General features: G+C 53.8%; 1 protein-coding gene across 1 annotated transcript; it reads right to left on the reverse strand.

The window, feature by feature from the left end:
- Positions 1–849: 849 nt before the first annotated feature.
- On the reverse strand, positions 850–9685 carry PRDX3 (peroxiredoxin 3). Its single transcript, XM_004579778.4, has 7 exons — positions 9566–9685; positions 8621–8756; positions 5337–5478; positions 4006–4141; positions 2665–2768; positions 1772–1937; positions 850–1186 (listed from the first exon to the last, which is right to left on the reverse strand). Exons 1-7 carry the CDS (start codon positions 9599–9601, stop codon positions 1133–1135), a joined length of 774 nt encoding a protein of 257 aa, XP_004579835.2. The 5' UTR covers positions 9602–9685; the 3' UTR covers positions 850–1132.
- Between the last annotated feature and the right edge of the window lie 1401 nt (positions 9686–11086).

Genomic DNA, 11086 nt, shown 5'->3' on the forward strand with positions numbered 1-11086 from the left:
TCACTGGGCACTAGGATGCGGGTGGGTACATCAGGGCCTCATCCTCTGTTCATCCTCTTGCCTCTGAAACAGCGTCTACCTGCCATGCAAGGATCTGGGGAAGTCACTGAACGCGTGGGCCCAAGTCTGCTTCCTGGCGGGTGGAACCGGCATCCTGCTTGCCTCCATGACAGTGACCATGTGCTGACGCCCTCAAGGGAGGAAAAGCGGGGCTGGCATTAACTGTCCCCACAGCTGCAGGCATTAAAAACACAAGAATTTTAAAATATGTTTATTCTATATCTCATATTCAATACTTCAAGAAAGATTACCATGATTTCAGAATGCCATCCCTGGATTCAATAAATATCCATTGTAATTACACTTCATCAGAATCTGGAGAAGCACAGAAAACACCGAGAGGGGTTTTATTGGGGCGAGCTCGGGGGTGCTCGGGGTGAGCCGTAGGCTCAGGGTCGGGGGCAGGGGCGGGTACTCAGTGGGACTGCAGGGAGAGCTGCAGGCTAGGGCCGGGCAGTCAGTCACGGCTAGGAGGTGCTCAGTGGACTGTGGGGCGAGCTGCAGGCTCAGGGCTGGGGGCTGGGCAGGGTCAGTCACCACACTCTGCTGCCACGGTTTTGAATGACACAATTCGTATTTGTTTCCACATCACTGCAGGAGTTAAACACAACTGCTGATTCTAACAAGTTAAAACTAGAATCTTTGAGATCTTAAAAAAAAAAAAATCAGCTTACTACAACAAAATTCAGGGAGAAACTTCCAGGACCCTTGATCAGAAGCTCCCAGTGCTGTCGTCTGGTGTGGAGGAGGCACTGGGCCAGGCTAGCACAGAGCGTGCCCCCCGAGCGGGAGCCATGAGCTAAGGAGTGGGAGGGCGAATGAGGGGGTCTGCGGGAACAGGCCAGCCCTCCCAGTGTTCCACTAAAGGCTCCTTGTGTCTGCAGCTAACCACTAACTACCGAGCCAGTGTTACAGAAGCAGAACATTTAGATGGACTGTTTATCAAGCTAAGCAGAGCTGTCTTTTCGCCTTCTACAGCCCCCCACCTTCACAATGATAAAAGTGGGTACCAGGCGTGGGTGGGTTGCGATTATCTTCCGGTGTGACAAGGTGCAGGTACACATGGGATGAGCTACTGATGGACCTTCTCAAAGTACTCCTTGGAAGCAGTTGGATTTGGCTTGATCTGAAAATATAAAAAATATCTAACTGGGTGGGCAACAGGGACTTCGTGGTGCTAGCCCCAAAAGTTAAGTTGAACACTCCCAAACTCTGATGTCTACAGTTTGTCTACAGTTTGTCAGATGGGGGCCTGTTTCTTGTTGTAATGCAGACTGGAGTACCAGGAATCCAAGAGGAACTCCAGGATGCATTCCTACTCCCGAATAAAAGGAGGCCCCGAGAAAACTGCTAAGTATACCTTGACGACAAAGTTCTAGACTGTTTACTGTTGTTTATACCTACAGTGTCATGACACATGTAAAGAATAGAATGCTGGAGTCACCACTACAGCTGAAGGACTATGTTACTGCAAACCGCAGGGGACCATGGGAAGAGGAGAAGGGGCCGGGTGGAGAAGGGGGAAAGGGGAAGCCCTATACCTACAAAACTGTAAAACAGAAGATGGGCCTGTTTCTTAACGGCCTGCCTGGCCCTGGTCATTCACCCTCCCCATCCCCCCCACTGTCCCACCTCTTAGCCCCTGGCCTACACTCTTGCCAGGATTGGCCCCCTACTGTCCTACCCCAGGCAGACAGCACCTGAATCTTACCGTGGGAGAATTCGGTGTCCAGTTGGCCGGGCACACCTCGCCGTGGGTCTCCACGTACTGGAATGCCTTCACCAGGCGAAGGGTCTCTTCCACACTGCGGCCCACGGGCAGGTCGTTGATGCTCAGGTGCTTGATGACCCCATTGGGGTCGATAATGAAGAGGCCTCTGCAGCGGAAGTGATCCCGTTAGAACCTAGACACGACTGGAACCAGGGACGGTGCATCAAGTCCCACCGGAGGTTTAACAAGGGACCCCTATAGCCGTGCAGGAAGCAGCCCCATTGCCTCTCACTGAAGAGTGAGGCAGTCCAGCAGCAGGTGTCCTCGGGGGGTATAGAGTATGCTCAAGTTTACAGAACTACAGGAGTGAGGGCTGCTCTGCCTCTCTGAGTCGCTGCGGCAAAGCCTGGCAGGCGACCTCAAGCGAGGGAGAACGGACGGGGATGGCATCTCTGTGGCCTGCAGACCCTGAGAAAGTGCATGCATCCTTGGGAAGAAGAGGGAAAAGCCCATGGGAAAATCTGTGCAGCCCACTGCTGAGCAGTGCAGTGCGTGCCATGGTTTGTCCCACCTAGGGTTCATCCGAGTGCATGATACATGCAGGTGGGTTGACCCACAGGTCTTAACAATCTGGCTTCAAGATGTAGGGAAGCCCGAACGAACATTCTGAGTGGCACCAGGGCTAGGCTTTGGGACTTAATGGCTCTGGGGATCTGGGCCTGCAGCCAGTGCAGCTGCAGGACAGGGGCAGAGCTGGGATGGGGCCACTTCAGGCAGGCAGGCATCCCTCGGTGGCCATGCAGAGGCCCCCACGAGTGACTTGCTGGATGTCTGAATGCTCTGGCAAGGTTTGCACGTGTCACCAGAGTGGATGCTCAGAGGGGGAGCCTCACCTCAGCGCCACCCCGGAGCCCTCCAACAGCACACCGTAGTCTCGGGAGATCTGTTTGGTTAAGTCTGACAGGAGTGCGATGTTCATGTGGCCCAAACCGCCGTTCTGACAAACACAAACAACACTGCAGAAGTGCTCGTCCCAGTGTCCCAGTGTCCCAGTGCATACGACCCACCAGCAGGGCAGTGAGCGGGGGAACTGGGTGAGGACTATGGACCCCGCACTGCTAGCAGCTCTATTCAACTCTGGAGGAGCCCAGTGACTGCTGCCACCTTACAGGTGAGGCACCTGACACCCTCCAAGGTTGAGCAGCTTTTCTCGGGTCATGGCTAGAGAGGGACTGAAATCAGCTAATGCAAAGACCTTTCTCCAATTCTTCCTCCGCTTTTTTTTTTTTAACCTATCTATTTTACTTGAGAGAATTAGAGAGATGGAGGCAAGGAGATCTTCCATCTGCTAGTTCACTACCTAAATGGTTGCAATGGCCAGAATTGGGCCAGTCCAAAGTCAGAAACCAGGAGCTTCTTCCAGGTCTCCCACGTGGGTACAAGGACCCAAGGCCTTGGACCATCCTCTACTGCTTACCTGGACCATTGACAGGGAGCTAGATTGGAAGTGCAGCAGCAGGACTTGAACCAGTGTCCATTCGAGACACCAGTCCTGCAGATGGAGCACTAACTTGCTATGTCACAACACCAGGCCCTCTACCTAATTCTTCCAGTGAACTCTTTGCTGAAGCTAACTTCTCAATCACAAAAATGGAATCACTGTGATTCACCAGGGATCTGTAGTGAACCCAGGGGAAGCAGGGAGAACACTCCCGTCTGTGTGACAGACCTGCTGAGCCTGGCCCTGTTGTCCACTAGGAAGCCCCAGTGTACCTGACCCTGTCGTCCATCTGGAAGGCCAAGTGTAGCTGGCGGAATATACACAAGCTACTTCAAGAAGCTGATGGAAAATGACAGGAAAAGTAAGTTTATTCTAAAATCCATGTCTAGCTTTTTCGTAATGTGCATATTTGGGGCAGGCAGTGGGGCACAGGGGCTAAGCACCTGCTTGGGATGCCCACACCCCAGACCAGAGTGCCTAAAACCAAGTCCCACCTGTGCTTCTGGCTCATGCTCTAGCACATGCTGGCCCAAGTGCTTGAATTCCTGCCATACACATGGGAGGCCCAGATGGAGCCCCCTGGCTCCTGGCTCCAGCCTTGGCAGTTATTTCAGAGAATGAGACAGCAGATGGAAGAGATCTATCTCTCGGCCATCAGTAACTACCCAGGCTTTCCACGGGCTCCTTGCTGGTTTTCCAATCCCAAGTGCAAAGGCCCGTGAGCATGCCATACCTTGCGTGGTGTGTTGATCCAGGCAAGATGGCTAAAGTGGGAATCCACGGAGACAGCGACAACTTCACAGTTCACATCATGAAACTCATTGGCTTTGTCACTAAAAGCCACGATTTCTGTAGGACACACAAAGGTGCTGCAAAGAAGAGAGAATAATTCTCAGAAGAGCTCAGAACACAGAAAAAGTGAATAGTAAGTCCTCTAAAACCAGCACCTTCCGCTTAGAAGTGGGACTGGCAAAATGGCTACCCCCGCCTTGCTGCATTCTAGGTACTGTTGCAAAAAAACCACCTTCTGTCATCTTTAAAGGAATTGCATCAAAAACTAAGAACAAAACGAATGAGATTTCAATCAAGTAGCTTGGGAAGAGGTGGCAGAGCAGTTGAGATGCCCCGTGGAGATGCCTGCATCCCTGTCCCAGCCTGGCTCTCACGGGCTCTGCTCCCAACGCCAGCCTCTCAGCACAGAGCAGAGGCAGCTGGTGATGGCTCAAGTTGCCTAGTCCTTGCCACCCTCCTGGCAGACTGGCACCCTGCTCCCAACACCCAACTCAGGACATCACAGGCATGGAGTGAACCGAGACAAAGGAGATCACTTCTGTTTTCTACCTTCCAAATAAAAACATAAAATACAGCAGCTTTGTGAAAATTTTCATTTTATTATCTTTGATTTTAAAGATTTTTTTTTATTTTCAAGACAGAGACAGAAGGAAAGACAAAGAGATGGAGAGAGGAAGAGGAGGAAGGAGAAAGGAGGGAGGAAAGGGTGAAAAAGAGAGGGAGAGAGAAAGAGAGAGACTTCCATCTCGGCCCTCCACACACAGCCTCTTCATCCTTCCTCACTGTTCATTCCTTCAGGGGCTGCCAATAACCAAGTCTGGGCCAGGAGCAAGCCAGGAAATTCCATCTAGATCTCCCATGTGAGTGGCAAGAATCCCAGTACTTGGGCCACCTCCTGCTGCCTTCCCAGGCACATGAACAGGAAGCTAGATGAGCAGCAGAGCAGCCTGGACCCTGACACCTGTCGAGGGCATCGCAGTAGCAGCTTAACCCACTGCGCCATGCCAGCCCCTAGCCTTTCTTCCATGATTTTTTTTCAGCAGAGCAGGGAAAATTTCTTCAGACCAGCTCAACGAACCATCGCTCCAAAGCATAATCAAACTTCAGCAACTCAAGGAAAGCCCCCAACCTGTTCCTCACTTGGAGATCAGCCAAGCAGTGACCCATGGGCTCACTAGCAGCAGACAGAATCGTCACGGGGAGACAGGGGATGCTGGGGGGATGAAGGGGAAACTGGGAGCTGCTGGACAAGGGAGGTGAAAGGACACTTACAAATCCAGCGGGTAGAAGAAAAGCACCAAGTATTTCCCCTTGAAGTCATCGAGGCTTAGGTCTTTGAACTCGCCATTGACGACGGCCGTACCCTTGAAATAGGGCGCATGCTGGGTGACTGCGGGAACATGGCACGAGGAGCCTGGAAAGCAGAGAGCCGTGTGTGCATGTCACCAGCTGCTGCACCGAGCACCTGCACAGCTGCATTTAGCCTTGCCTCATGACCAAATGTCTACCAGCAGGATCGACCCAAAGACAGCACAGGGTGGGGCGTGTGGCGCAGCGGCCAAGACAGCCCTGGGACACCCAAGTCCAGCTCACAGGGGCTGCTGGGAGACTCGGCTTCACCTATCTTTGTTGGTAAGGCAGATCAGATTTTTATGGAAGAGAAGGTGAGACAGATAGACAGATCTTCCATCTGCTGGTTCACTCCCCAAATGGCAACCATAGTCGGAGCTGAATGCATCGAAGCCAGGAGCCAGGAGCTTCTTCCTGATCTCTCATCCAGGTCCAGAGTCCCAAGGCTTTGGGTCATCCTTGACTGTTTTCTCAGGCCCCAAACAGAGAACTGGATGGGAAGTAGAGCAGCCAGGACACAAACTGGTGCCCATATGGGATCCTGGCACTTGCAAGGTAAGGATTTAGTCACTAGGCTATTGTGCCAGGCTGTCAGCTTCACTTCCAATCCACTTTCTCACTAATGCACATCCTTGGAAAGCAGCAGTGAGGGTCCAAGCAGAGTTCTGCTGCCCCCACGGGAGATCAGCACGCAGATGCAGGCGGCTTACTGCCACAGGCTGGGGCCATCTGCAGAGTAAAGCAGTGGAAGCAAAATCTCCAACTCTGCCTTTCAAATAAATGAAAACATTTTTTTAAATAGGGAGACAAAGATAATAGGGATGGACTTAAAGAAGACATGAGGCTAGATATGTATGGTCTAGCTGCTAAGATGCTCCTGTGGCAGCTTGCGCTGTGGTGTCATGGGGGGAGCCACCACACGATGTTGGCATCCCATATGGGCTCTGGTTTGTGTTCCAGCTGCTCCACTTCAGATCCAATTAGCGAAAGCAGGAGATGACCCAATTGACGAAGTCCCTGCTATCCCCATGGGAAACCTGGAAGAAGCTTCTGACTCCTGCCTTCCGAATGGCCCAGCTCTAGCCATAGCCATCTGGGGAGTGGACCAGCAGATGGAGAATTTTTCTCTCCCTTCTTCTCCATAACTCTTTCAGATAAATGAATAAGTCAAATTATTTTTTTTTCTTAAAAGGATACTCTTGGGCCCGGCACCATAGCCTAGTGGCTAAAGTCCTCATCTTGCATGTGCCGGGATCCCATATGGGCATTGGTGCTAATCCTGGCAGCGCCGCTTCCCATCCAGCTCCCTGTTTGTGGCCTGGGAAAAGCAGTTGAGGATGGCCCAAAGCCTTGGGACCCTGCACCCAGTGGGAGATCCAGAAGAGGCTCCAAACTCCTGGCTTCGGATCAGCGCAGCTCCAGCCACTGCAGTTACTTGGGCAATGAACCAAAAGACTGAAGATCTTCCTCTCTCTCTCCTCCTCTCTGTATATCTAACTTTCCAATAATAATAATAATAAATCACTACATTAAAAAAAAAAAAACAGGAAAAAGGATACTCTTGTTTTACACTGTATCCAACACGGGAAAGCCTGGATTCCACACCTGTGCCTGCCCCCTTCCCCGACCTGAACCCCCCCACCCCGCTTAAGTAACAGGTCCAGCCACTCACATGAATGAACTGCACCGAGTTCCTGGCTCCTGGCTTGGCCCTTCTCAGGCCCAGCTGCTGCAGCTATCCGGAGGATAAGCTGGAGCTCTCTATTTCTCTCTGTCAACCTCTCAAACAAATACTTTAAAAATCTTAAGCAGCTTCAGATTTTGTCCAGTTGAGGTAGGAAAGCAGGCATGTGCCTTCCATTGTCCTCCCACCCCAGCCCCGGGGAGAAGCGGAGAGGAAGGGTGCAGAGGGAACGGGAGGGGGGGAGTGAGCGGCAGAGGCAGGGTGAAGGCTGGGCAGTGAGGGCCGTCACTGTGGGCTGCCGAGATAATGAGGTGCCGTGGGATCTGACGGAGGAGATAGGAGAGGAGAAGGCTGTATCCAGGAAGATTAGTACGGGGAAGGGGGAGATGCAGGAGCCGCCATGATGGAGGCAAGGTGATTTCAGTTATCTCAGCGAGCACTACAGAGGGGAGGGATGGGACAGAGAACAGCAAGGAAGGGACACAAGTGTGGTGCACGGCCAGGAGCAGTACAGGTGGCGGGGGGGCGGGTCCAGCATGCAGGGTGTGGGACCAGTCCAGACACAGAACCCATTTACTTTAATATGCATCTTACACTAGGCTGAAGTGATCTTATGCAAGTTTTTTTTTTTTTCAAATTTTTTCATTTTTCTAAAGGGCAGAGAGGAGAAAGAGCTTCTACCAGCCGGTTCATTCCCCAGGTGCCTAAAAAACAGCCAGGACAGGGTTGAGCTCCAGCAGAGCCAGGACCTCAATGCAGGTCTCACACCTGGTTGGCAGGCACCCAAGCACTGGAGCCGCCATCCCCTGCTGCCTCCCAGGGTGCAGAGGGACAGAAAGCTGGGGAGCAGAGCCAGGACTCAAACCTGGCTTTAACATGGAATGTGGGCACTGCAAGCTGTGGTTTGGCCCGCTGCACTAGACACCTGGCCCTGAGTAACAATTGTAGCAATTCTGGTGCAAGAGCCATCAAGTTCATGGAGTGGGATCTTCCCCTTGTGGAGTCAAGGTCTCACAAAGAATTTCAGATTTTTGGGTGGGGGATGCTCCACCCTGTGAGAAACATTTGAAAGTTCTAAGAGCAGCAAATTGTGCGACTAACTGTTTCCTCCTGAATGCTCTGTGTCTGTTCCTTGCTGTCCTCATAGAATTCATAACACATGAGACATATTAAGAGGAGGCATGTTTCAATACCACAGGCATCTGCACCTGGCCTTTGCAAAGCTAACATCCTAGGTCACAGCTAGACCTCACTGGGCTCCCACAGGATTCCAGCATCTTCCACTGGCAGCCCCTTCACTTACACCCCTCCACACACAGCAAGCCCACAAGGGTCTCCACCCTGCCACTCAAAGCAGGCAGCTGATCCTGGCGATTCCCTGGCTGCCCAAGGCAATCACCTATCCCACCTGGGGCGTGCCCAGCTGCGTTTGGGGTGAGGCAGGGATCAGAACAGCTGTCCTGCCCCACAGAGGATGAGCATGGCTGCCTTCACCTGAGACCAGCCAAGGCAACACACTTACTGGTGCTGAAGGCGAGTTTTGCCTGAGCGGAGCCACACCACGAGAGGCTGTCCCGACAGGATCTTGCAGCTGTAACAGGTCTGGGGGCTGAGAAGGCAGAAAGGCCCCGAGCAAGGGCACCCACCTGCCGGGCGAGCTGCGAGGAGACAGGTGGCCAGTTGGTAAGTTTTGCAAGAGTGGTGACTGCAGACTGGGTCTGCTGACGGGGCATGGTGCCAGGGGTGGCTAGCTGTCCATGTCCCTGAACCAAATGCCAACCTCACTCCACCCCTGCCACACACACTCTCTATGGGCGGGGACCCAGCTTTCCGCACTGTTTCCCTCTCCTTTCAGACTCTGGGTTCAGCACGCAGGGTTCCTTGGTCAGGCCGTGGGGGTGCTACCCTTTCCCAGCCCCATTGCCTACCGTGCCAAGCTTCCCAGCAAGGACTCGGCCCCCCTAGTTCCACACCGAGCAAACACCGGGGCAAGGTGCAACCTCCCAGAGGGTTTGGACAGGGCCCCAGGTGGGCTGTCAGCTCGACTCCAATGCCCTGCACGACGTGGGGAGAACGGTAGCGAGAGGCCGCGGGCTCAGGCCAGCACAGCGGGTCACCTCTGTCACCGGCGCCTGTCCATGCTGCAGGTGAGCTGGGCTCCCGTCCACACCCCCAGGGCAGAAGCGTCAAGGAGGCTCAGCAAGGCGAGACCGCCCGCCCGCATGCTTACATGCCGACGGGGCTGGACGGACCGGCCACTCCGGGCTGAGCGGGGAACAGTGGACAGGCGGCCCAGCGCAGGCGCAAGGTGCCTTCCCGGTGGGGAGGCCTGCGGATCCGTTACCCGATCCGACCTTCCAAGGGCAGTGACGGCCCTGCAGGATCAGGGCAACGCGATCTCTCCTGGGAAACGGTTCCCGGAGTCCTCGCACCGAAAGTCCGTCTGTCCCGGGTCAGTAGCACTCACCGAGGCCCGAAGCAACCTTCCTGCAGCAGCCGCCATCTTCAATGCACGCGGGAAGCCGCGGGGACGACCGGAGACCGGGAAGGCAGGGCCTGCGGAGAGGCGGGGCCTCCCGGGGCGTGGTCTCGGCGGGCTGCGTGGGAGGGGCCTGCGGAGGGCGGCCCGGGCTGCATGGGCGGGGCCTCCGGAGGGCGTGGTCTCGGCGGTCTGCGTGGGAGCGGCCAGGCAGTGTGGGAGCTGGGCGATCTCGCGGGAAAATGTCGAAGTTGTGCGTGCTGTGCCCTTACGGGTCGGCCGTCCTGAGGAGAGCGCCTCTAGGCGGGGAGCCGGACAGTCATTCCTACGTTTCCCTCTGGTTTTGCACGTGAATCGAGTGTGGGTCCCTGTTCCTTCCTTTTCTGTGAGGTGACCAAATCCCCGTTTGGGCTACAGCTAAAGCCTTAACATCAGCGTGAGGTCAACTTTATTATTCGTGCAGTTCTAGTCCTTGGGTAGGACACCCTGTGGGAGCCTCTCCAAATGAGGAAACTCGGAACAAATGTGACAGTTGGAGTCTGTGACAGCCGTAGCCCCTTTCGGGGTCTCTGAGCGCGTGTGGCCGCTCACGTCTGGTTGCAGCTCACCGCTAATGGGCGTCCGGGGAGCGGGCTGCCTGTCAAAGCAAATGAAAATGAATAGATTTTAATTTTTGTTAATTCCTAGCCCTCCCCCGACCCCAGCGGAGAGGAATGAGAGTTTGAAGCAAACGCACGGAGCGTGGAAGTCACACGGAGGCATTAGCTACAGGTGACACATTTCAACTCCAAGTGATTCCAGCTGGTCATTCCATCCCCAACTTAGTTTCTCAATCTGCACCACCTGGAGAGTTACTGTTGTCTTGAAAGACTCACTGTTGAAAATGTAATTGAATTAAAAAAGGAAATGGTATGTGGAAACTGTTCCCACCATAAATACTAAGTATCTTAAAATCAATACATTATTACCCAGCGTCATTGAGTTCAGGATACAAACCGTGGTTAGAAAGGGAGGGGCCCGGCGCAGGGAGTCCTCTCCTTGAACGCGCCATGGTATGGGCACCAGTTCTAATCCCGGCAGTCCCACTTCCCATCCAGTTCCCTGCCTGCGGTCTGGGAAAAGCAGTCGAGGACGGCTCAAGGCCTTGGGACCCTGCACCCACTTGGGAGAGCTGGAGGAAGTTGTGGCCATTGTGGTCACTTGGGGAGTGAATCATCGGACGAAGATCTTCCTCTCTGTCTCTCCCCCTCTCTGTGTATCTGACTTTATAATGAAAAATAAATGAATCTTAAAAAAAGAGAAAGAAAGAGAGGGAGAGGGAGGAAGGAGGGTGGGTCAGGGAAGCCCTGCCCCTGGTAATGCCCTCACACCCACGCCACAGGTTGCAGAGACAGCTGGAAGCCTCCTCACACTGCCATCTGACACCTCTTTCCCTTCCTCATTTCCTCCAGCGTCTATTTCCTGAAATCATCTGGAGGACCAGCAGGTGTCACCCCTGGGTACCCTTTC

This window comes from Ochotona princeps, chromosome 13 (genome assembly GCF_030435755.1).
Source record: "Ochotona princeps isolate mOchPri1 chromosome 13, mOchPri1.hap1, whole genome shotgun sequence".
Lineage (NCBI taxonomy): Eukaryota > Metazoa > Chordata > Mammalia > Lagomorpha > Ochotonidae > Ochotona > Ochotona princeps.

Excerpts from the sequence above, each read along its gene's own strand:
- PRDX3 (XM_004579778.4), bottom strand. The coding sequence starts at position 9,601 with ATGGCGGCTGCTGCAGGAAGGTTGCTTCGGGCCTCG. Across the intron at positions 4,142-5,336 it reads TTCTTCTACCCGCTGGATTT|CACCTTTGTGTGTCCTACAG; the intron begins GTAAGTGTCCTT and ends TCTTCTTTGCAG. Across the intron at positions 1,938-2,664 it reads GGCTCCGGGGTGGCGCTGAG|AGGCCTCTTCATTATCGACC; the intron begins GTGAGGCTCCCC and ends CTTCCGCTGCAG.